The sequence below is a fragment of the Miniopterus schreibersii genome, assembly GCF_964146895.1.
Source record: "Miniopterus schreibersii genome assembly, chromosome: 2".
Classification (NCBI taxonomy): Eukaryota; Metazoa; Chordata; class Mammalia; order Chiroptera; family Miniopteridae; genus Miniopterus; species Miniopterus schreibersii.
In genome coordinates, this window is record NC_138102.1 from 114,359,315 (window position 1) to 114,386,235 (window position 26,921).

The 26,921-nt window shown below is 36.7% G+C and overlaps 3 protein-coding genes across 4 annotated transcripts in view; 2 read left to right on the forward strand and 1 right to left on the reverse strand.

The window, feature by feature from the left end:
• Positions 1-1,752, forward strand: part of CEP290 (centrosomal protein 290) — an 85,221-nt gene extending 83,469 nt beyond the window's left edge. For both annotated transcript variants that reach the window (XM_081127579.1, XM_081127578.1), the window contains 2 exons: positions 14-93; positions 1,068-1,752. In XM_081127579.1, coding sequence (XP_080983705.1) covers positions 14-93; positions 1,068-1,298 — 311 coding nt within the window. In that variant the 3' untranslated portion in view covers positions 1,299-1,752. The remainder of the gene's footprint in view (positions 1-13; positions 94-1,067) is intronic.
• On the reverse strand, positions 322-13,387 carry RLIG1 (RNA 5'-phosphate and 3'-OH ligase 1). Its single transcript, XM_081127580.1, has 7 exons — positions 13,155-13,387; positions 9,964-10,081; positions 7,788-7,883; positions 6,477-6,593; positions 4,723-4,920; positions 3,530-3,699; positions 322-2,245 (listed from the first exon to the last, which is right to left on the reverse strand). Exons 1-7 carry the CDS (start codon positions 13,242-13,244, stop codon positions 2,057-2,059), a joined length of 978 nt encoding a protein of 325 aa, XP_080983706.1. The 5' UTR covers positions 13,245-13,387; the 3' UTR covers positions 322-2,056.
• Positions 13,388-16,988: 3,601 nt separating this feature from the next.
• LOC308553047 (uncharacterized protein C12orf50 homolog) overlaps positions 16,989-26,921 on the forward strand; it is a gene marked incomplete at both ends in the record, with an annotated part of 32,129 nt that continues 22,196 nt past the window's right edge. Inside the window, 3 exons of the mRNA XM_081128556.1 lie at positions 16,989-17,042; positions 19,225-19,344; positions 19,664-19,784. Coding sequence (XP_080984682.1) covers positions 16,989-17,042; positions 19,225-19,344; positions 19,664-19,784 — 295 coding nt within the window. The remainder of the gene's footprint in view (positions 17,043-19,224; positions 19,345-19,663; positions 19,785-26,921) is intronic.

The following is a 26,921-nucleotide window of genomic DNA, read 5'->3' on the forward strand; positions in this document are numbered from 1 at the left end:
TATTTTTTGGCAGATCCTGATCAACTAAAGGAAAAGGTAAAAGATCTAGAGATACAGCTTAAAACCTCGGGTCTAGAAAAGCAGCATTTGAAGGTAATTAAATATTTAATATATCTAATTATAGTATTATAAATGTTTTGTGAAAACAGCTGTTGAAACTGTTCTTATGATCACCATGTTTGAACTTTAAGTATGTATCATAAACATTCCTGGGATTAAATTTTATTTATATTTGACCTTGATATTGCAAAGTTTATTATATTCATCTGTGTTAAAAAATATTTATTATGCAAGAGCTACCAAAAAAATTGAGGCAAAACATAGGATTAAAGATTAAATTTATTTTTAACTGTCACAAATATAAAGCTCATTTTAATATTTTCTTAAGTTTTTGGTCGCATTGTGAACAATGTCATTTATTTCCTTTTGAAAATCTTTTCAGGAATAGTTCCCTTGCCTTAAAAAAATATTTGCTATGCTTTATGTCTTTGCAAGAGTCTTGAAGTAGTACAAAATAACATGATATGAGAATTACCTAGTGATCACTGGCTTAAATTGCCTCTTAAGACAGTTCACCAGATGTGTAACTCTTAGCCAGGCAGAAACGTTATAATTTCCCTGATCATAAATATATTTATAAGAGGCTGACCACTGTTTATTACAAATTATATATTTGTAAAGAAAATATAAATGGAGCCTAAGCCAAAGAATCTTAACCAAAACTACCTTAATGCTGTGAATAGCCATATCTTTTTGCTTGCCTGAGTATCTGAAAGTATGCTTTTGGAGAAAGATTAAATCCCCCTCTTAATTTAAGAGCTAATGAATTTTCATCAAAGACCAGGACATAACTTACAGAACAAATAATCTGATTTGATTTGATTAACAAGTTAGTTACTTATACTGCACAATGAAACCTTAACAAAATCTTAATACTTCTGCCTTTATTAAAGTATCTCTTCAGGTTATTTTGGTGCTCATGTTTGTAATTAAATTTCTTTAGTTTAAACCTAAAGAGCATATTATATACCTATAGGTGCCTTTTAAAGACAGTCTGTTTCTATTAGGAGGAAATAATAAAGCTGAAGAAAGAACTGGAAAATTTTGATCCTTCATTTTTTGAAGAAATTGAAGATCTGAAGTATAATTACAAAGAAGAATTGAAAAAAAATATTCTTTTAGAAGAGAAGTTAAAAACACTTTCTGAACAACTTGGAGTTGAGTTAACTAGTCCTGCTGCTGCTTCTGAACAGTCTGAAGATGAAGAAGAAAGTCCTGTTAATTTCCCCATTTATTAAGGGCCAGCTATAACGCAGCTTCTATTTAACTACATATTAATTTTATAAGTTAAAATTCCATCTGGAAAACAAGCAAGTCTGTGACCTACATGATATCCTTTCCAATACCCTGTACCTTTACTTAAATTTGAATTTTTAGTAAATAAAATTGTATGAAATTTTTAACATATTAGAAAAGTATATATTTGAAGATTTTTAAAGTTATGACTATCAGATAGTCAGTGAGCTATTGTGGACTTCTGTACATTCAAAATTTTAACATTTAAAATTAGGGTTTTATATATACTTACCTATTTATACATATTATGGTTCTTAAATTTTATGTATATAAAATTTATATGTGTATCTATATATAATAAGGCTGAGACATATGTCTTGTTAAATGTCAAGCAAGATTAAGTTAAATTCAGCTTAAACTATTTAATTTTGAAAGTAAATGATCCAAAAGTGTTGGTTTCATTGTTGTCTTTAAATTACTCCATAAAGTTAACAAAATCCAAACCTTTGTACAAGCTGGGGAGCTTACTATTACTTACATTTTTAAGTCCAGAGGTTGAAAAATTCACTTGCTGATTCTAAATAAGACTTTGAATAGGTATTTCCAACTGGGAAATTCATGTCTTCAAATGCTAGAAGACATATTGCTCCATTAGACAGTGAACAATAAATAGGAACCTTGAGATATTTTCACCTTTTAAACATGGTAGAATATTCAAGATTCAAATATAATAAAACTGGTTTTTAATTACATTTCCAGTTTATACATCAAGTTTTATATCCTTGAGCCTACTAAATTTCTGATGATCTATTTTTGAAAAATGATTAAATAAACACTTAGTATCAAAAGTATAGTCATATTTGTTCAGGTTCATGTTAATAATAACTGGTTTTGAATTCATGTAAGTATCTGGAATTGGCCAGCATAAACCAAGATGATGGCGATGCACCTGGAAAGAGAAAAAAAGGGTTTTAGCTTTAACCTGTATTACCTTCTTTCACTTAAAAATATTTTTGAGTGCCTACCATCTTCCAGGTGCTGTTTAAGGCTTCACTTCATCTTACTCTTTATTTTTTCATAGCTGCTTCTCCCCCTGACGTATTACAGACTTACTATCTGTCTTCCCCATTAAAATGTGAGCTTCATGAAGGCAGAGACATTGTTCAGTGGACTTTGTATTTCTAGCACCTGGAAACATGCCAGGAACATAATCAGGGGCACCAAAAAATTCATAAGAGTCTGTTGAGAAGCTAATCAATTGTGGGTGGGGAGACATTCTAACCAAAGGGAAATCCGTGTGACAGAATGGTGTTTTTCTTCTCTGTAATTATTTAAGTATGGTTAGAACATACACAATGTGGATATGTTTGGGAGATGGGGGTGGAGGCAATTCCAGAAAGTTATAAGGGGGCAGATGATGAAAAATCTTAGTGTCATTAAACAGCTTTATGCAGGAAGTAACATTTTCATTCATTTACTAAAAGAATGGACAGGACAGGGATAACACTGAAAGTTAACGTTTAAGAGGATAATATAACAAGTGTGAATCTTGTCTTAAATTTAAATTAACAACTAATTGGCTGGGGAGAAATATACAGATTCAGTAGGTCAGAATCTGGAAGAACTGATCATTGGATGTATGAAGTAAGGGCGAACAGAGTTAAAAATGTATCTAAGTTTTTGGCTTCAGTGAATTGTTGGAGTCAGGGGGTTGATATAACTAGGTCCAGTTTTGAACATGATGAATTTTAAGAACCTGTGACGAATCAAATAGATAAGTCCAGGAGACAGACAGAAAGGGTGCAAAGTGTAAGATAATTCATTCTATATATATTAACTGACCCTTGGCACTCTCTTAACAAACTCTATAACCAAGTGTGGGAAATGCCGAATTAAGCACGATGTAAATGCTAAATTAAACAGGATTAAATGCTATAATTACAGAATGTCTGAGAGCACTAATAGGCAACATGAACTTCCAAGATGGGAATATGTAGTATGCAGGGTTTTCCAGACATTTTCATCACTTTAATAACCATTGCCCCACAGAATAAATACAGTGGAATGTTAATACTACTTCATCATATAAAGAATGTTGGCATGTAAGATGAACAAATTAAATTTCTTGAGTGCACCATCAGAATTACTACAGTTTGTACAGAGCATTTTAGTACCACTTCTACTCCGAGGAACGTAAGAGGACATAATCCCACAAGCTGTTTTCTGCCATTACCTTGATTAAACAGCCATCAGTGCAATGCCACACTATTCCTTCAATTTTACCCTCTCTGCAACCTTCAAACCAGGACAACAGATCACTGTGCTTCAAGGTAGGTAGATTTCTTATTTGAAATGCTCCATGTGGTATAAGAAGATGTAATGGATGCTTCTTGCTTCCTAACCCTAAATGATAAAATCTTGCATTAGCCATACAAAGGTTTCAAGAATGAGAAAATTTACTTCTCCAAATAAAAAAGCCTTTTAAAATATTTAAGAATAGATTTTCCAAAATGTTTAGCTAGTTTCTTTACTTAGAGAGATGCTACAAGTACTTTCACTCAAAAGTGGCACCATAACCCGTTAAATCTAAATTCTACCTTTGTGTCCTGTCCTCTATACGAGGGGTCCACAAACTATGACCTACGGGCACAATCCAGCCAGATGCCTGTTTTTATAAATAGTTTCAATGGAACACAGCCACACCTACTCATTTAAATACTTTCTATGGCCTGTTTCAGAGGTATGGCCCACAAAACCTAAATGTTTCCTATCTGTCCTTTTACAAAAACGTCTACCACCCCCTGCTCTACGCCCATTAGCCACATTCAACTGTTATACAATGTCTGCCAAACAGTCATGCTATATTTCTGACAATTGGATAATTACTACCTTAGCTTCTTCCCACCTGCCAATCAGTCTGCTTCTGGTCTTTATACAGGATTTTGCCATTCAAGCTGTAATGTGCCTGGGTCTGTCTTCATCCTTCCCCGTCAACACTGTACTCCATAGTGCCCTTGGGACTTGCACTCAATTCATCATAGCTTGATATGCTATTCCCTGCCAATTCTTTATTCACTTTACACTCAGCTACACTAATTAATGCTACACTAATTACCTAGCCATGAGAAGCACATCATGACTTTCATTCAGCTCGGTTCACCTAAATTTTAAAAAGCAATGAAAAGTTACACTTGAGTAGTTTTCATACATAGTTTTATAATGTATAAGTAAGAACAAGAGGCTAAAAATCAACATTTTGGACTCATAAAATGATTAGGTTTCTCCATGAACATAAAATTAACAGGGCCATAATCTTAGGTTTCTTAACTCAAATTTATTAGTTTTTTTTCTATGTGTGTGAAGCTGAACCTCGGAAGTTCTCTTTATAAATGAATTGCTATAACAATAGAAAACAGCTTTACTCACCATATGGGTTTCCATTAATATTTGTTCCTATAAGCTCCAGAGTCTGTTCTAAGAGGTCTGATAGTGGCACTGCACTAATTTCCAAAAGACTGGGATCATCTGGATGATGCTTCAGTACCAGGGCGATTTCAAATTCATAATTAACTACAGAGGAATGCCAGCAATACTGTTTGTTGTTTTTCTCCACTGGTATCCAACCTATCATTTAAAGAAAAAAGTGGGGTTTTTTGGCATTGTTTTTCTCTGCATTGAAACGAAGTAATTTTTATTTTTGTTGTAAACTTTCTGGATATTCTATCACACACATATCACTTTTAAAGTCACTAGAAATAACAGTTTTATGACTTTTTAAATCACAATCATTTTTTAAATTATAAAGTTTCATTTTTGATTTTATTGAGATTTAACCTGATTATACTACAGAGCACCCAGCATTTTTACTAGAAAATTTACCTTTTCAATAAGAATTGAGCATCATTCTAAGACACGGAATTAGAATCTTTTTTTTTTTTTTTTTTAAATTATGTTTTTTCTCTACCTTCTCTCCAGTTTCAGGGACAACAGATATATGCAGTAACTGTTCCACAATTTATGTACTATTCCCATATTTACTGAATATTACTATTATTCCCATCCTCATTTCAGTTGCTAGAACAGACTTCCTAATTGTGGCCATCATATCTTTGGCCTTCATTACCCAGATTATTCTAATAAACTCTCTGTTGATACACTAGTCCCCAGTGAACCCCCACCCCCATTTTTATCATAGTTCCATTAAAAAATGTAAACTTGGTTCTGCTGTATCCCTGCTTAACAAACTTCAGGATAAACTTTAAATTCCTTTAGATGGAATACAAATCTTTTAAGATCTGAGCCCTTTCCACATTCCAGCCAGAACAAGGTGTTAAGTAAAACTTCCCAAAGACTCCATGATCTCTTCATGGGAGTTTGCCAAAGCTGACCTTTAAGCTGACCGTCCCTCGTCCTTTCAGCTAATTTCCTGGTTCTTAAGCTTCAGTACAGCTGTCACTCCCCTTAGAAGCCTCCTCTAACCACCACAGGTTGAACTTTCCCTAACTGTACCCTGTGTACTTTTTCCTTTTCATTCTTAAATCATACTATTATTGGTGGATTTCCCCTCATGTCTACAAGATCTTTTGAGGATCAGGGTTCTGATCTTCATTTTGTATTACTAGAACCTAAGGGTACTTTGCACATATAGGTAACTTAAGATATGCCTGTTAACCTGAACCTTAACCTGGGGTATCTTTGTACTTGGCACAAATTTGCAAAAATTTTCCCTTCTCCAGTAAAACTACCTGTGAGATACTTATTTTCACCTCCCTTAATTCAAATATTCTTCTAGGGACTTTGCAAAAAAGCATACACATACTGCTATCCCCAATCCAAAAAGTAAAGGCTTTTTAATATTTCATTTCAGAAAAGATCAGTTATATCATCTATCCTGACAAAACTTCAAGGCTATTTCCACTCAACACTTTATTAATTTTCACAGACTATCGGTAGTAAACTGTCCATCTTAGAAATCATTCTAAACCCAAGAGGACATTCTTGATATGAAACATCTTTGGTATAAACTTACTTAACATAAATTAAAATCAGAAATTTTGTGCTATATAAACACAGTGAAAAATCAGATTAAAATTAAATTCTGTAATCTCTGATCAAATGGATCTTTTGTTTTTTTATACTAGTAAACATAAAGCTGCATTTTAGAAGAGATTTCATGATACCGGGAATGTGTCCATTTTCATCAGGCATCAGATTTCCATTTAATTGTTCAATTTCCTTTGCTGGTATCCAGCTCTCTGGAACAGGTTTGAAGTCCTCCTCAACATTCCAAAAAAATTCTAAAAGAGATAATCTTGTATGTAGCAATACTTTAGATAATAAACCCCATAATCAGTTATCATATAATTATTCTCCATTCGTTATCACCACAATATGACTATACTTCTCAGGGTTAGGGTACTAACACTTTAACTTCTCAACTTTGAACACACCACCATTTGCAAATACAGGATAACAGTCTAAAGTAGCCAATGTTCCAGTATGTGTAGATTTATGATGAATTTTTAATGCACTAAAAATACGAATATATACATATTATATGAAAGTACCTATGCAATGATGAGTGTACATCTTTTTATATAATATTTGGAAGCATTTTAATTTAATAACTAAAAATAATCAGAGTTGTGCCTGATTTATAAAATTACATGGTTCTCTTAGGCAGACAAAATCAAAATGTGTTACTCATTATATGTAGTAATTTGTATGTTTTAATAAAATTGACTTACTATAATGAAGAATCACAGAAATGTTAGGAAAACATTTTAGAATATTTTTGAAGAAAATTCTTTTACATATGAAGATACTCAATTCTAATTTTCTTCTTTTCCCAAAGTGCTTAAATTATACAAAAGAATATAATGTAAAGAAATAAATCACAAATTTCAGCTATTTTTTGTTGTTAATCCTCACCTGAGGATTTTTTCCCATTTTTATTTTTTTTAGAGAGCGGAAGGCAAGGAGGGAGGGGAAGAGAGAGAGAGAGAAACACTGATGTGAGAGAGAAACATCAATTGGTTTGCCTCCCACATCTGCCCAATGGACGGGGGCCTGGGATCAAACCTGCAACCCATGCCCTGGCCGTATTGCTAAGTGGTTAGAGAGTCAGCCTGGGCACTGAAGGGTCTTGAGTTTAGTTCTGGTCAAGGGCATGTACCTGGGTTGCAGGTTCATTCCTTGGCCTTGTTGGGGTGCATGCAAGGAGGCAGCCAATCAATGTGTCTCTCACATTGATGTTTCTCTCCCCCCACCGCCCACTCTCTCTAAAGATCAATGGAAAAATATCCTCAGGATTAACAAAAACAAACAAACAAACAGAACCACCTGCAACCCAGGTACATGGTCTTGACCAGGAATTGAATCCGCAACCCTTTGGTTCATGGGCCGACACTCTAACCACTGAGCAACACTGGCCAGTGCAAAATTTCAGCTATTTAAATCACTTAAAGCTGAAGAAAAGAAGACCGACTAACCTTTTGAGCTTTGTTTTGAATGTAGAAAATTTTTAAATCTTTTCTCAGCTAGTTTGTTAGGTTTTCTATCTAGTCGAGCCCACAGATATGGCTGACCTAAATAAATAATAAAAGGAAAATATTAGGAGGCAAACAATAAAACTTACCTTAAAAGACATTTCAGAATAAAATTTTTCAATAAAATAGTAGGGTCATCTTCTCCAAGAGAAGCAACCCTAGAAGACAAAGTGAAATAAGTAATCTAAAAGACACATCCTACATAGTGGTACCTGATACTGTAAGAAGACAAGTTTTGGTTAAAGAATGATAGGGATGAGATAAAAGGGAAACATGTGACCCTTTCAGAAAGCCGTATTTTATTGTAACCAGCATTCTGAGAAACTGAAGCTACCTCTATACTAAATGGAAATATAATGGCAGTGAGACTGAATTACACCTGGTCTCAGTGAGACTCCTGGAGGCCTCTGCTGTTGAGGCTGGTTACTTAGCAGGAAGAAACCTTTGTGACCAGCAAAATACAGAAATCCCCAGCTGAGACTCTGTTTTGGATTCCCTGTTTCAAAGGTGTTCCCTGCATACATCAGGGGTTCCTGATGTGAAAGAGTGTGTCCTGCTAGAGCCTGGAGTCACGGGAGCGGGGACTATTGGAGCTTTCACCTGGCCTCTCCTGACTCTGGGAGACAGTTTTAGGCTGTGACATGCATCCTTATTTTTAATACCCTTGCTATATTATTATCCTTCATCTGTAATAAACTGTGGATTTGTAAGCAGTGTCACTGCTAAGTTTTCTTTGGCAATCCAGCCTTATTCAAATGCTACCATTATACCTAGTCACACGTAATGATGCACATTGCAGTTTCTTAATATAAATACAGAAGATCCTGATTAAAATTACATTTTCATTTCTGGTTGAATGGACACTGTGTTCTTTTTACTAGTTAACACAAAAATTCATTTCACTCACATCCATTAAGATAGTTACTATTAAATAAAAGAGAAAATAACAAATATTGGTGAGGATGTGGAGAAATTAGAAACTTGTGCACTGTTGGTAGGAATGTAACTGGTGCAACTTCTACGGAAAACCATATGGAAGTTCCTCAAAAAATTAAAAATAGAGTTATCATATGATTCAACAATTCCACTTCTGGATATATACCCAAAAGAACTGGAAACTGGAAGCAGCGTCTGGAAGAAGTATTTATACCACGTTCATAGAAGCATTGTTCACAAAAGCCAAAGGGTGGAAGTCACCCAAGTGTACATTGTGGATGAGTGGATAAACAAAATGTGGCATATACATAGAACAGGATATCATTCAGTCTTAAGAAAGAAGGAAATTCAGACATATACTGTAAAACAGATGAACTTTGAGGACATTATGCTAAGTGAAATAAGCCAGTCACAAAAAGACAAATACTGTATGGTTCCAATATTGGTACTGGAGGTACCTAGAGTAGTGAAAATCATACAAAGCAGAATGGCGGTTGCCAAGGACTAGAGGGAAGAGGAAATGGTGAGATGTTTAATGGGTACAGAGTTCCAGGTTTGGAAGGTGAAGAGTTCTGGTGACAGATGGTAGTAATAGCACAACAAGGTGAACTGTACACACCACTGAACTACACACTTAAAAATGGTTAAGGTAGTGAATTTTATGTTATGTGTATTTTATCACAATTAAAAATTTTAAAAAATGCATTTCAGAAGAGATTTCCTGATACCAGAAATATGTCCAATTTGTATTTAACTGTTCTCTTTATCATGCTTGCATTGAGAGGTAATTTCACCATGCAAAAGAAATTAAAAATATTATTTCTCTTTTCAATGCATTTTTTTCCTTACCATACTGGGACAATTTCTATGTGACTTTCTACTTATTTCAAGTACATTAAAATAAAATAAATCAGAGACACTGTCGATAATAATGAAAACAATGAATCAGCACTGGGACCACCTTTAGGGTCAGACAAAACTAGGTTTTATTACCAGTTCAGCCATTCATTAATTATATGGTCTTGGACAAATTATTTAAGTTCTCCGAGCCTCAGTTTCCGTATCTGTGAAATGGAGAGCTTATTGTACAAATTAGAGATAACACGTATAAAGCAATTATCATACTGCATGGCCCTTAATGGGTATTAAGTAGTAAGTAATATTTGTAGAAGTTTTACTTTACCTTTGTAGGTAGTAACATAACAACATGTTCCATCCACTTTTTCTGTTGGAATTGCACTATATATATCTGCATCTAATGCCTTGTGACTTATAGTTTCAGTTGCCACAACTTTAAATGTCTTAAAAAAGAGAGAGAAAACTGATTTAGCATAGCATCTACACCCTTGCACACAGTCTCACCTGGAATGTTCTTAATTTCACTAGGGGCAGGCTTCTGTTTATCCTTAAAACAATTTAAAAATATTTTGTCCATGACGTTCTCAGGAATCATCACCTCGTTTCTATTCTATCACAGCAATACGTTTTTCCACACAGGTTATTAACTGTTCTGTCTTTATACACCAGAATGAGCTTGACACCAGGAACCATCCCTAGCATAGATGTTCAGTACATTCCATCACTTACTTGACAATTATTTGCTAAATGCCTCCTGAGGGTTAAGCGTTGTTCTTGGCCCTGAGAAATAAAGAGGTGAATAAAAAAGTACCTGTCTTTGGTGGAACTTTCATTTTAATGAGGGAGAAAACAGTAACAAAATGCATAATACAATGTTAGGTCTGATAAGCGCTAAGGAGAAAAAAATAGTAGGGGCCCTTTCTGCTGTATTTGGAATAAATTGAATATTTATAACTTTACTGTCTGGAAGACAAGCTAAAAGAGCATCAAGAATGGAGGAAAAGACTGTTTCTAGGGTTCCTACCAACTCTTCATGTGTAACTTTTCATTTCTGAGAAAGGCTTATGCCACTATCTCATAGTCCAAATTATTTGATGTAATATTCATCTTATATAATGTGAAAAAACACCACACAATATAAACATTATTACTCCTGTGTATAGGCTTAGGACTAGTAAGTGAAAATACTGTTTCAGAGTCGAATAAACAGGAAATTAGCCTCATTCTGGTACTTATTCAGTACTTAAATTTTTTTATTATTATTTATTGATTTTGGAGAGAGAGAGAAACATTGATTTGTTGTTCCATTATTTATGCATTAATTGGTTGATTTTTGTATGTGCCCTGACTAGGGATCGAACCAGTATCCTTGGTGTATTGGGACACTAACCAACTGAACTACCTGGCCAGGGCCTGATTCAGTACTTTTAAGATAAAACTAAAACGCCCTAGCTGGTTTGGCTCGGTGGTTAGAGAGCATCGGCCCTCAGACTGAAGGGTACCAGGTTCAATTCCTGCCAAGGACATGTACCTGGGATGCAGGCTTGATCCCTGGCCCTGGTCGGGCCCATGCGGGAGGCAACCAATTGATGTGCCACTCTCACATGGATGTTTCTCTCTCTCTCTCCCCCTCTCTCTCCTTTCCACTCTCTCTAAAGAGCAATGGAAAAAAATATCCTCAGGTGAAGATTAAAAACAAACAAAAAAAGATAAAACTAAATGGGGGATTCATTACTAATTTATGACATCAGTATCAGAGGGTATCAATTTAATCTGCAGTAGGAGAACCAACGCCTGGCCCCATAGTATGTATGTATGTTTAAATTTACCAAAGATCTCAGAGAGGAGATTGCTCTGCAGGTGGAGCTCTTGTTGAGTACAAATATCCCTTCCCTTCTGTAACAAATTATCTACCACTATGGAAATCTCCAAAGGACAACATAAGATACAAAGCATACACAAAGTTCTCCTTCGCTACCATTAAAAACTACCATTTAGTTCTGCCATTAAAGACTGTAAACTATGACTACAAAATGAGGGCATGTACGTACAAAAACTAATAAGGCAGTAAAGTGATCCTCTATAATTTTGGGGTAGGGATAATCACTGGGATAACTAAGATTTCATAGACAAGGTCTGATTCAAGAAATTTAAAGTTCTGGAGGTGACCTAGGTAGGGTACATAGGAAAAATATAGACAGGATTGTGCCTGGTAATGCTTGCAGGATAAAACAGACTTTGCTAGAACAAAGACTTCACGTTAAGTGAGGTTGGAGAGTAGACGGGGCCTGATGAACAGGAAGCCTTGAATTATAGTTAAGGACTTGTACGCTATGCTGCAAGAAATACTGTAAGCTATTCTCAGTTGCAGAGGGACAAGAGAAGGGGCTTATTTTCCCTGGTGGAAGGAACTTTTACAAACTACACTCTCCACCCAACAGGCAAAGTTGAGAATCGCAGCTGGAGTGAGCCGTTAGTCAGGATGACAATGTTTCATACGGATTAGGTTTGTTAGGATTTAAAAAATAAAAGCTTGACAACTACTGCTACAGACATTTGGTAATAACTGTGGGGTTTTCACTAGGAAAAAGCATGACGATGATCGTTCTGCTGGCAAGAAAGATTAGGTAGTCAATAAGCAGGGCGTAAAATACTAAGAACTGTAACAACAGTGATGGCAGTAAAAAGAATACAAAGAGCTGTTATAATTTAACAAATATTAATCCAGTGCCCACCACGTGTCAGGTCCCAGAACTGGAAGCAGAAATAACTGGGCAGTCTCTGCTTAAGGGCGTTTACTCTGGAAGACGAGGCCAGTGTGAATGTCGGGGGCGGGAGGTCGCCGTCAAATACACAGGCCGGTTTTGCACCAAGATGAGCTGGAAGCACCCAACTAATAACGGGACACGGCGATCACGGGCTTTGCTCTGTGACAGACGTGTCTTGATACAGGTTACCAACCGCATGCACCGGCACTTACCAAGGACCCTCTGGGTGTAGCACTCGGTGCTAAAAGAACGCAAACCCCTGAGATGGGACCACCACCATCAGAAGCAAGCAGATAATTACTGGTATAAGAGGTCTGCTCTTTAGTGCCTAAATTAGGCTCGTTACAACAGGTAAAACAAGGCTTCCAAAAACTCCACTCTGTCCCCACGCTCCTGAGAGGAAGCAAGGCTTGGACTGCGGCGATTACGGAAATACTTAAGGAGTTTTCCCCAAAAAGGAGTAACCTGCGAAGAAAGGCGTGATTACTTAAAGATGTGGGTTTTCCATTTCCACGCCAGGGCGAGTCTGAATCGCCTGACCAGAAAGATTCCCTTGCAGATTTCCTCCCTTGCAACTGAGAAGGTACAAAGACCCGGAGCTCTCAGGTCGCGGGACCCCTACCCTACGCCTCCCCTGCGAAACCTGCAGAAAGAGCCCGGCCGGCGGGCGGCGCCAGGGCGCCCGGGCGCCCGCTGCGGGTGGAGCGGCAGCCAGCGCGGGGAGGACTCGCGCGGCCGCCCCGGCTACCTGATGCTCTCTCTTGGCGGAGGGCTCCTCTTTCACTTCTGTCACAAACGCGCACGGCACTTTCCGCTGCACCGAGCCCAGGCGCCTCATGGTGAGCCCGACAGGCAGCGGGAGCGGAGAGCGCGCCTCGGAACGGCGGCGGGTCCAAGCAGGGAGCGGGGTCGGCAGCCGCGCGCCAGCCGCGCACACTCCACGCCCCGACGCGGCGGCGGCGCCCGCGTCCCCCGGCACGGAGCGTGCGGCCAGGACGTGCGGCCGGAAGCGTACCTGGCCGCGGTGCCTTCTGGGAGTTGTAGTGCCGGAGCCGACACACCTCCACGTGCGCTCCCGCGACTTCTGCCCCGGTTCTTGAAAAAGCAAAGATCCGTTTCTGGAGGGGGGTGTACTTCACCACACTTAGTAACCGACGATAGTTATGATAATTAGATAATATCAAGTTATAAGTAACGAATCATTTCAATGGCGATTTAACATAGTTCTGACGAAACCTACTTGCCTGTTCTCTTTAATTTAAAGCTCCTGGGGGAAGCGCTGTAGAAGTTTAGAAATATCCAGAGACATCCCAAGGCCGAATGAAAGCTGATTTCCCAGTAAGGACGTTAGAGAATACTGTAATTAAAACACCTAGGACTACAGAAATAATTACCGTTTGATTACCCCTCATTGTGAACCGTAATATGGTCAAAACTGGCCCTGATGTTCTTTCCGGAGTGCAAAGTTTAGCCTTAAACTAACCCCAAACCACACGAATGCCTACAAGCAGGTTTCAGTCTCAAATGTTTCCATAGGAATCTCATTTATTTTAAATATGAACTTCAGCAGAATCCAAATGGCCTGAATAATTGTAGTCAATTGCAGAACTAAAAACACCTTTGACGATTTTGCAAAAGAATAGTGGAGGGTAGTAAGGCTCAATGACCGAAAAACTGTAAATATTTAGTAATGGTAGCTTTTCTATCTCATCAAAGCCAGCAATTCCTCAGTAAGGGAGTTTTGGCCATGGCCGTATTTTATGTGCTTTGACAAGACCCAGTTCTCATTTCTACAATTGTCTTCTCTGCAAGTATCATTCTGTTCAGCATTTCTTGACTTAGCCATTGGAAAATTAAACAGCTGTGTCTCACTTGGAGTAGCTATACTTACGGGAGTTCCCAAATCATAAAATATCCCTAAAAACAACTAGTTCCTTTTTTTTATTATTATTGCTGGATTCAGAGGGGAGGGAGGAAAGAAGAGATTTGCCATTTGAAAGTATTTACTTTTTCGGCTGCCTTTGATTTTCTCAGAGGAAAACACAAAAAGGCCACATGCACACACACACACACACACACACAAAAATTAAGGGGGCTTGGGGTGGGGGTTTCACCTGATGCTGGCTGCAAGAACTTGGGATCAGAACCTTCTTAGCATTTTATAATCAAGAACTAGTGCAGCAGCGTGTTTCATGAGTCTCAGGCGACAACAATTAAATAACCCTCACAACTACCAACTGTCATTTCCCAAACTGCCACAGAATCTTCTAGGTCCAACATTCTATCATTTCTGAGAAAGGATTATCTTTTAAAAAAAACATTCCACTTGCTTTTTAAATAGTAGCACTGAGATATCCATTCCTCAAGAAAGCACTCTTTTATTTCCAGTCCTTTTGTTTCATTAGTGCCTGGAGCAAAGCCCGTGGCAGAAACTGGAGCCCAAGTCAGGAGAGAGCCACAGACCGATCCAAGGTTATAAACCGGGCTATTCTCATGGGGAGCAGCCAGGAGTGTCGCCTGATCCTCACAAGCCTGAAGAGCCATCGGGGAGTTACTACCAGCCCCCCACACTTAAAGTGGAGCTACTGGATTACAAACGGGAAGAAAGCCTTTCTTCTCTGACGGGTGTGTTAGGGCTCTAGCATGCACCTCAGACACGCTGTGAGTCTACCTTGGCCAACACAAAATATTGACAGAATTTTGGGGCCAAGCTCCAGCTGCAGGAGCAAATTTCCCATCACGTCAATACTGGGAGTAAAAATCCTCATGGATGTGGTCATGAGGCCTTTCCCTGGAAGCTGAGAATGAATTTTACAACAGGAAAGAAGTGAATAAGGCAAAAGAAAAAGAAAAATTGTTAAAAAAGAGAGATTAGGGCTCCAGGCATTCTAAAGACTACCAAAATGTACAGCTCTATTTACTGTTCTTTGCAATGACAAAAAATATTAATAAAAATTAAAAATTCTCATTTTGGCTTTTGCCATGTTTAATGGAATACAGTTGTTCACAACAAACTTCAAGAGGTAAAAACATTATTTCAGCTTTTCCCAAGTGTAAAACATGGATTTTTCACAATGGCTTTAATCAGGCATTACATGTAATCATGCAATAATGGTGTTTGGTAACAGTGTCTGGAAATAGTCCAATGCAGCTAAAACTTGATAGGTGAAGAGGGGGTTTATCTGGAGGTAAAGACCACTTATATATATTTCTTAGGGATGTTTTTCCCAATAACTTATGTGCCTATAATGGATACTTCGTTGTAGAGTTCGTAGGGCGAAATAAAAGGCAAGATATTAGATTTTTTCCAGAAATCTTTGCTAATATAGTCAAGGGTTCAGCCAAATATTTATTCTCTACTTCTTCATTTACTTTTAATACTGCACAGTTCTTTTTATTATATTCTCTTATTTATAGTTATAGGCAAACAACTCTTTTCTAAATATTAATTTCTTATTTTATTTCCTAGATTTTTACCCCAAAACATTGTATTCAATAAGTTCATACCAAGTTAGTCTGTTTTACTTAGACAAAAATGAAAATACATGTCTTGATTTTTAAAGTTTCCCATTAAGAGTACGTTTCAATTTAAAAGTCCATTTTAATCTAGGGTAATCTGTCATTTCTATGATATCTTCTAAGTCACCTATGATGACTATTTTTGTTCATTTCTCCTAGGTTCTAGTACTTTTAGTAAAGATACTAAGATGAAGAAAGATCTCAACTGCTGATTGAAATGTCTCATTCTGGAATCAAAGTACATCACTGCTTTCAACAAATTCTCAAAATTTGTAAGCACTCTGGAACCTTTTGGCTTTAGGAAGAAGCTCTTCTTTTATGATGGATGACTAATGAATGGAATATAGCTACAAGATGAATAAGTAATCCAATTCATTTTCAGGTACCTATTAAAATATTGCAATCTGAATGATTTTTCTCCCAAATCAGTGGATAGCAGTGAGTACATATCTTAATAATTTCTTATCTTGAAATATAGATAATATATTTACCTATTTAAAATTTTAGTTTTGTTTTCAAACCATATGTAGAAATAAGGTTTAGAAAATATCCATTTACTTGTGAAATACTTCATACTTTTGAGTTATACAATTATGAACTAGTTTATATTCATATTCAATCAGAGCATTGAAAGAAAATATATTATTTTATTTTTACTAGCTGGTTTTGGTTAATATACTAGAATTTAGAAAAATACGTACTGCATAGTATTCACTAAGGTAAACTAACCTACAGTTACAGGTGAGGTCATTTATGATGAGCAAACAATGGATTTGGTAACAGTGAGGAAAATTCTGGAAGTTTGAGTTTGTGTGCTTACTAGCAACCACTTTCAACATTTCTGCAAAGCTAGAGAAGGTATCTTCTAATTTAAATTTCTTTAAGAATTATCTATTGTGTAATATACTGTCAACAGGAGGTCAGTTTTAAAGGAATAATACTGATAGCCTGAAAGACTGTGGAAAATAAATTCTTTTTCCCCTTACACACTGATAGTTCTTATATTTGTATTTCTGCAATTTTTATATTAAAAAAGATTGGATTAGCAGCAAGAGTGTTGAAAATGGCAGAAGTTGGGAATGACTGCTATTTCTTTTTTAATTCCACATGCATAAAGGTAAATATACAATTTATAGTACTTCACCTGTTAAAACTTTCTAAAATGAAGGAAGATGTGGCAATAATTTGCATTGCTGAACCAAAATTTACTATTTTTATGTAAAATAGTTTATGTATTTAAAATCTGAAGTAAAAGCTTATCGTATGTTATTGATATATTGAATTTCTCTGAGGAAATCTGTGATAACTTAAAATATTCGTTTGACACCGTCCTTATATATGCCAGTTACATGGCCAATCGCTCCTTTCATCTTCATGTGGCACTTTTGCATCTATTATGGCTCTTTGAGATACCAAATTCCCAATAGGGAAACAATATGATACATCATACTCTTGGTTAATGTGGCTTCAGTCATATAAATTCAAATAAATTCAGGTCATTGTCAAATTAGTTTAATAAATCAAATTGATGCCTTATTTGAAATTCATTAACCCAGGAAATGAATTTTCCCCTGTCAAAAGTCTAAGTAACAGCAAACGTTTAATATCATGGAAAAAGGAAAAGAAGTGATATAAACAAATTAGCCAGATATGAATTAGGTTTATAAAGTTAAGAGATTAGGATTAATGGATCGCACTGAAACCAAATAAACATAGAAACTCCATGTTTGGCGCTTCATGTTCACGCCAGAATGAACTCAGTGAAAGACATGACGCGTCTACTTTAAGGTGTTTCATCTCTGCTAGGAAACCTGAATAGAATCAGCCTCTTTGACCATTAGAATTGGATTCACTTCTATTGCCTGTTACCTTATAATTAAAAATAATATTAGAATTTATGTTCTGTGTGGGCAGAGAGTTTTGTCTGTTTCACAGCTATATCTCCAAGTACTCAGCATAGTGATTGATGGGGTAGTAAGTTCTCAATAAATAAATAAATAAACAGTAATAGCAAGCACAATACTGTCCCTCACATAACTTTTACAACAACCTGTAAGGGGGTGATATTATTTCCCTTTGACATATGAAGAAACTGAAGCACAAAGAAGGTGAATAATGGATTGACTGTGACTATCGACAGGTAATGGGCCCGGGAGTTCAAATACTGGCTTATCTAGACTCTTTGCACTGCTTTGTACTACGAGATCCACAGATCCACGTTTAAAAGGGGTAGGAGGGCCAGGCAGGCGTGGCTCAGTGGTTGAGCGTCAACCTAGGATCCAGGAGATCGGGGTTTGATTCCCGGTCAGGGCACATGCCCGGGTTGTGGACTCGATCCCCAGTCGGGGGCGTGCAGGAGGCAGCCGATCAATGACTCTCTCTTCAGTGATGTTTCTATCTCTCTCTCCCTCTCCTTTCCTCTCTTTAAAATCAATAAAAATATATTTTAAAAATTAATTAATTAATTAATTAATTAGTGAGGTAAGAGGGAAGACAAGAGTAAGACAAGAGTAAGAGGGTGGTCAAAGATAAGAAACAATCATGGAACGTGCATCAAAAGAGGGGAGAACTTAATGGAATCTTTTTATTGTATGTTATCTACCTCTCTGCTTAAACAACCCTACAGTTTTTTCATGGTGGATCTATGTGTAAAAGACAAAGAATAAAAAAAGGTATAGTAGCCCATTAAAATAATCCACATCTGCTTTTGTCGCTATATAAAGGTATTGGTGTGTATATGTATTGGCACATGGTTTTATCATTGCAGACCAAGGGCATAAAGCATATTTAAGGTACCATAATGTGATAATTACTTAAAATTCCATCACAATTTAAAATTCAAGTTCCATTCACTTAACAGTATCTTGATAGACTAAGGAAACATTATATAATAAAAAGATTGAGTAATAGAGATCATCTCCACAAGTAGGATATGGCTGGAGATTCTTTTAAAAATCTTTCTGGCTTTCTTCAGAAAGAGAAGTTGTTCTGTCAATAGGTTGTAATCAAGAGTATCACTAGTCTCATATTTATCTTGAATGAACCATATGGATTAAATGATAATAAAATATAGCATTTGATCTGTGACTTGTGACAGGTACTATTTAATTAGATTATATTGTCAATCTCTCACTAAAATTAGACTAATTTGTTAAATTTTAAATGTATAGCCTTATATTTGTAGTATTTTTTAACTTCTAATTTGATCTCACATTTTCTTTAATTAATTAGCAACCTACTCTTGTTGAACATTAACATTAATATATTGAGTTTTCTACATATTTACTTTTTTCTTTCAGGGTTCCCAGTGCCGATTCCGACACTGTGAGAAGGCCCTTGGCAGTGACACTGTGTGCTCATTATGGAGAGAGGGAAAATGTCTAGATCCACTTTGCAGATTTAGACACATGGAAATGCAGGTAGAATTACTCAGCATCATTGTTTGTTAAAAAGGTCTCCCTTCAATAATATTGAACTATACTCTTATAAAACAATAGAGAAAACATATTATTTCCTCTACTTAATTTTAGGCATTTTGCACTTTGCTTAATTTAAAATCTTAGAAAAATGGAGGAGCGTCACATCTTTTAAATAGGAGGGCTTCAAAACACTGAAAGCCAGGAAACACACACAAGATCCTAAATCAGTAATTGCAATAGTTTTTCTCATGTTGTGTTGTAGCACATGGTATTTATTATGACATCTGATCATTACATTTCTCCCACCTTTTTTGTCTAGCAAAACTGCAGTATTTCATGCTTCTGGGAAACTCAACCTCTTGGTTGTGTGAAGATCAGTTGTATCTTTTATCACAGCAAACCTCGTAATATCAATGGATTATTTTTGCCACCAAGTAGCAGTGAGTATATGTTTGGAATAGCATGAACATACCATACTATAATCTGGTTTTGGAGTGCAGCATAGAATAACACATTAAGTAAGGTATGGCAAGGTGAGTAATGTGGTTCAATAGCCAATGGAGGATTTGGGAAGATTCCATCAAGAATCATGAAATGAAATTTAGAATGAGTCATCAAGTAGCTAACAAGATAAAGCAAGCTAAACTTTCTTTGACTGTGTGTATCTAAAGTGGATTTTATCCATCTGAAAAGTGAGGTGACTACAGACCTCACCAGGTGGAAGGAAACTATGTCTCTGCAAAGTATCACACAACTGGAGCCAAGCTCAGAAGTCACACCCTCAGCGCTGCCCCTTTGAATGTGCAGAAATGTCTTATAGGTGGGTAGAGCAAGGACATGCTCTGTTTTGCACACTTCTGCTTCCAGAAGAGCAGATATATATGTGGTTCTTCCTAAGACTTCAATGGTAGAGAAAATGTGATCCCCCACTGCAATAGCTGTGGCACAATTCAATTCAACTAAATGATACTGAGATTCTACTATGTGGTGAACCTCACACTAGTTTGGGGCTCAGGGGGAGGTTCAGAAGACACCGTGCCCTAAAACAGTGAATGACAAGAACCTTGCTTAAGACACTGGAGGGTGTCAGGTTTCCCTGATGTTGTGTCTGCTTTGCTCTCCTACTGTGGCCGTCATATTTCTCCTGATGGAATAGTTCTAGAAATAAGCCTACAGAATATCAGCCCTTGTGATCTGAAAATTTGGCTTCAGACAATCCTTGACAAATGGATAACTAGAAATTAGGTCCCCTTGTTATATTTCTTCTTCTGGAAAATTCTGACCTCATAATATTCATCACAACATGTAATAGCTTGGTCAGTGTATCTCTTCCTCACTAAACTGTAAACATTACAAGGATGGGGAACATAACTAGTTCCCTTACCAATGCTTTGCACTGTATTTATAGCACGGATACTCAGTAAAATTGAATGTATAGATAGATGGATGGGAGACAGATAGATGACTACTGAAAGGTAATCTACTGGGGTGAAAGTTTTGCATCTACTAAGTGATTAATTTGGCCCCATTGATTTACATATAATATGATTTTATTTCATGAGGAACATTGTACTAAATTCTTTATATCTAGTTAATAATTTGCTTCCAAATGGCCTATGGGTAATATTACTATCTTTCAAACCAGCTCCTCAGGATAGAGGGAAACAAAGACTGCATGTTTGGGCAAAGAAGCTGTAGAATGTGCAACTCACCATTATTTGGCTCTGAGACATTCCCTGGGCTACGTTTTGTAGGGATACATTTTATTATTATCATCTACTAGTCATAGAATCCAGGAGTCGTATATAACTTCTGGCCTTTCTAGAAGTCTCAATTTCATCAGCAGGTGTCAAGGCTGAGCCTGGTTCTTGGAGTAAGCTTTCCTCTCTTTCAATGGAGTCAAAACTAGATTAATGTACTGGGAGCAAACCCTTCCCCTTAGCATTCTGTCTCCATTGTGAAAGGGAATAAGCTGGGTTCATAGGCTACTAATAGCCTCCTTCCTCCAACCTCCTTTCCCCTATCTAAAGGGGACAAGAGGGAGCCCCACATACCCATTTTACCTTCCAACACAGTCTCACCATGTCCACTTACCTGTTTTGAATTCACCAGGACTTGTTTCATTTTGTCTTTTATTCCTCTTTATGTCAGTTTGTCTAGGGGAAAAAAATAAAAACAAAAACACTTCTATGTGTTTCTCCTCTACTCTTACACTGCTACATACTCAAAACACTTCTAACACCAGATGGGTGAGCGGTTTTCCCCCCATACCAAACAATTCTCTATGACACCAGCTAAGTACCCTACAATTCAATTTCATTCTGACACTAATTGGAGTCGGCAACGACCCCACACACAGCTCTGAATGAGCTCAATCCCAAAAAACTGACCCTAACTTTAGATATCAATTACAAGTAGTAGATCCACAACTAACTTGGCTACAAACTGTAGGTTCGCATGATTTCACTCCTTGAATTGCATCATTTGCTGGAATAGCTCACAGAACTTAGGAACTCTTACTTATGTTTACCAGTTTATTATATAATAAAGGACATCATAAAGGATACAGATGAACAGCCAGGTGAAGAGATACATAAGGCAAGGTCTGGAAAGGGGGGAGCACAGGAACTCTGTTCCTGAGAAGTTGGGGTGTGCCACCTTCCTGGTATGTGGACATGTTCATCAACCCAGAAGCTCTCTAAATTCTGAACTTTTGGGATTTTGGGGGAGGCTTAAATGACTCTTCTTATTTGGTGCTCTGTTATCTCTTGGAATTTATCTCCCACATTCTTCTATTTGCTCACGCTCCTCCAACCACACTAGTTTCCTTGCTTTTCCCTAGAGCATGTTAGCATGCCCCTGCTTTAGGGTCTTTGCATGAAATCCTGTTCTCTTAACAACTTCATGGCTAATTCCTTTACCTCTTCAAGGCCTTAGTCAAATATCACCTTTTAATGAAGTATATTCTGAACACTCTTTTTGAGCTGTAATCAGCCTTCCTACTTCCTCCCTACACATTTCCAATCTTCCTGGCCTTGTGGTACTTTCTTTTTGCCATATCCCATATAATTTTTTTCAGGTACAATATAATATTTCCTATATCTAATGTTTGTTGTCTGATGACTCGCTTTAGAATGAATGTTCCATAAGAGCAGACATCTTTCTTTGGTTCACTGATGAATCCTAAACACCTACCATAGGAACACAGTATTACCTATCACATAAGCAGCCAATTCTACCCTAGTAAGTTCTGAACAGTGCATACAGGGGTAGGGCAAACGTAGGTTTACAATTGTGAGTATGCAAAACAGAGTTTATTCTTGCATTATTATTTTTTAATTGTTGTATTATTTATTTTTGTTGCAACTGTAAAAGCACTGTTGCCCACCTCTGTATTTGTGTTAAGCAGCCAACTATTTTCCCTCTGTCAAGACACATTTCTGTGCTCTGGGAAAGCAGATTCAATTCCTAGACTGTAGGAAACTACCAAGTCAGTTGAATTGTGTATTGAATGACCACCATATCATCGGTTCATTTTGGAAATACTTCAATACCTCAAAAATTTGATCTTTTGTAGACTTAATATTTCCTACAATATTTCCAGGAACACCTATCTGCCAAGGTCTGTGTTAACCAAAACTGGGACCATAAATCTTCTTACCTCAAAGATTACTTTATAAAACTGTGCATTTATTGAAACCTACTTTTTAATGTTTTATTAAGTGCATGTGATTGATAAATTTAGGATAGGATTATGACAACAATAATGAAGTATCAATTCACATTGCATTGTGCAATTTATGTGTAATTTTTCTGTCAGGTTAAAATAAGATAACATTTAGACATTTAAATATGCAACTTGTGATAATTTCTAAGGCCTCTGGTTCATGAATTAAGACCCATCATGTGGTCCATATTAAGTGGGTGAGTTGGAGCCACAGCAGTGCTATCTAAGTCACCAGCTGTGCTCTTGCAGAATGAGGTGTTTGCCAAAAGCAATTTTTCATTAGTTGATTTGCTGTTGTATGTTATCGTTAAACACTAAATGTAATTATCAAGAGTTCTGCATATTTTTGTCTGAGAGTATAAAACTGTCAGTCAGTCTTTTTGCAATTTAAACTTTAACCTGCTAGCAAATTAAACAAGATTTTGGACTCTTTTGAAAGAGACTTCATTTAAATGTTGCTAAACCAGATATTTTAAAAGAGGCTTAATCCCTCTCTGGTTATCATCTCCAAGTTTAAAAGCAAATAAATGTTAAGCCAAATGATAGTGCTAAGAAAACATAAATCAGTTGATATTTGTTATAATAATAAGAATTAGATATTTTTTAGTACATTTTATGTTTTCTTTGCAAGCATGGTAGGTACCTTCTCTTTCTGCCATGACATACATTAGAGGTTGGTATACTCAGAATAACTGTTCCTCTTAATGAACTCTCTAAATTTTGCTAGGGGACAATTTGTTCAAAACACAGTGCTGACACATTGGAGCAATTGTTCATCTCCTTGGCTAATTGCTATGTTGTTCTATCATGAACAGTTGAATGGGATATTTGATTCTCATTTATTCTAAGTCAGTATCTTAGAGATGCCTTGGACAACTATGTGGCCACTTTAAATGAACTTTGGATCAGCTCATTTTAGAAGGCCTCTCTTAAATGAACATGACCACATGACCCTTTTATTCTAAATCTTGAAAAACTTATTGTCTAATAAATGGCTTTTAAGTAGTTTAATAAACATTTTGACTTGAATATATGTGTCAGTAAAAGACTAATTTTGGATTTAAGACAGAGTAAGACAATTAATTGTTAATGGTTATAAGAGAAGAAATTTGTTCAACTCAGCTCTTTTCTTTGTAAGAAGGGGAGTAAATGCTATAACTCATACAATGTTGACCCTTGAAACAATTTGTGTTTGAATGGGCTACTCTTCATCCTGACTGGACACTGTGCCTCTTCTCATTTGTGACCCAAAGTGCTTCTAAAAGTGCAAAAAATAAAGGCAGTTCCATTTTTAATTTTTGAGGAAAGTTCATACCGTTTTCCTCAGTGGCTGCACCAGGCTGCATTCCCACCAGCAGTGCACTAGGGTTCCCTTTTCTCCACATCCTCACCACCACTTTTTGTTTGCTGATTTATTGATGGTCGCCCTTTTGGTGTGAGGTGATATCTCATTTTAGTTTTAATTTGCATCTCCCTGATAATTAGTGACTTTGAGCATTTTTTTCATATGTTTATTGGCCGTATGTATGTTCTCTTTGGAGAAGTGTCTATTCAGGTCCTTTGCCCTCTTTTTTTTTTTTTTTTAAATTGTATTGTTTTGCTGGTGTTGAGTTGTATTAGTTCTTTATATATTTTGGAAATTAACCCCTTATCAGATGTATCATTGGTAAATATGTTCTCCCATACAGTGGGTTCCCTTTTCATTTTGTTAATGGTTTCTTCTGCTGTGCAGAAGCTTTTTAGTTTAATGTTGTCCCATTTGTTTATTTTTTCTTTGTTTCTCTTGCTCTAGGAGATCTATCGGCGAAAATACTGCTCCGTGAGATGTCTGAGATTTTACTGCCTATGTTTTCTTCTAGGATTTTTATGGATTCGTGACTTACATTTAAGTCCTTTATCCATTTTATTCTTGTGTATGGTGTAAGTTGGTGGTCTATTTTCATTTTTTTGGCATATGCCTGTCCAATTTTCCCACCACCATGTGTTGAAGAGACTGTCTTTACTCCATTGTATGCTCTTGCCTCCTTTGTCAAATATTAATTGACCATAATGGCGTGCATTGATTTCTGGGGTCTCTGTTCTGGCCCATTGATCTACATGCCTGCCCTTGTGCCAGTACTAGGCTGTTTTGATTACAATGGCTTTGTAGTGTAGTTTGATATCTGGTATTGTGCTTCCTCCAACTTTGTTTTTCTTTCTCAAGATTGCTCAGGCTATTCAGGGTCTTTTTTGATTCCATATAAATTTTTGGAATATTTGTTCTAGAGCATTGGTATTTTAATAGGAATTGCATTGAATCTATAGATTGCTTTGGGTAGTATAGACATTTTAATGATGTTAATTATTCCTATCCATGAACATGGTATATGCTTCCTCTAGTGTGTATCTTCCTCTATTTCTTCAATGTCCTTTAGTTTTCCAAGTACAGGTCTTTTACCTTCTTGGTTAAGTTTATTCCTAGGTATCTTATTTTTTTATTGTTGCAATGATAAATGGGATTGTCTGACCCAGCTATTCCACTTCTGGGAATATATCCTAAGGACCCCCAAAAGCCAATCAGAAAGAATATATGCACCCCTATGTTCATAGCAGTGCCATTTACAATAGCTAAGATGTGGAAACATCCCAAGTTTCCATCAGTAGATGAGCAGAGTAATGGTGATACATTTACACAATGGAATACTATGCGGCTGTAAAAATGAAGGATCTTTTACTCTTTGTGACAACATGGATGGGCTCGGAGATTATTATACTAAGTGAAATAAGCCAGTTAGAGAAAGACAAATATCACTTGATCTCACTTATATGTGGACTCTAATGAACAAAATGTATTGACGAACAAAATAGGTCTGGAGACAAGGATGCATGGTACAGGCTGACAGATCTCAGAGGGGAGGGGGGTGGGGGCGTAGGAAGATATTAACCAAAGACCATATATGCATATATTCACAACCCATGGACACAGACAATACTGTGATGAAAACCTGGGGTGAAGGGGGGCAAATGGGGACAAATGGGGAACAACTGTAATACTGTCAACAACAACAACAACAATAATAATGGCAGGTACTCAAATATTAGTTCTCTAGTCCTAACATTTGTTGGTTGTGTCTGAGACCCCCACAGACTTGCTTTTTGAGATAGTGTCAACTGGAATTTTAATTATGATTAAAAAAAAAAAGAAGTAGGGTTATCAGGAATGGGAAAATCTCATATTTAGTGTTTTCAAATAATGACCCATATTAAGTATTTTCTATGTGGCAGCACTATGGTGGGAACTTTGCATGCTTGATTTTATTTAATCATCACAAAACCCTGCAAAGTAGTTCGTATTCCGAGTATAGATGGGTAAACTGAGGCCTAGAAAAGCTAAATGTCTCAGGCAGAGTAACACATCTCATAAGTGGCAGTACCTTAATTCAAACATACTTTTGTCTGATTCTAAAACCATCTCACAAAACAAAACAAAAACAACAGAAAACCAAACAAATCGAGAGGTGGCATTTCAAGTATACTCCGGTCCTTTTGGTCATTTGAATGGACCCACCCATGAGACTGCCTAATCTGGCTTCCTCCTCCAAAGAGAATAATTCTGTTCCACCTTACCCCATAGTCTTCTTTTTGAAGCTATTATTAATGTTCTGTACATTTAATAGAAGATCTCCTTTCCCCTTTGATTATAGCAAACTGGAATACTTTTAACATTTCTGAGTTATGTGTATTTGCATTAAATAAAGTTTTTTTTCTTTCTCTACTTTTTTTCATTTATTTCTGGCCATACTTCAGTGGAACTTGTTTCCTTTCACCATCTGATGCTCAGAAGCCCAGGTGCCCCACCTGCTGTTTGCCC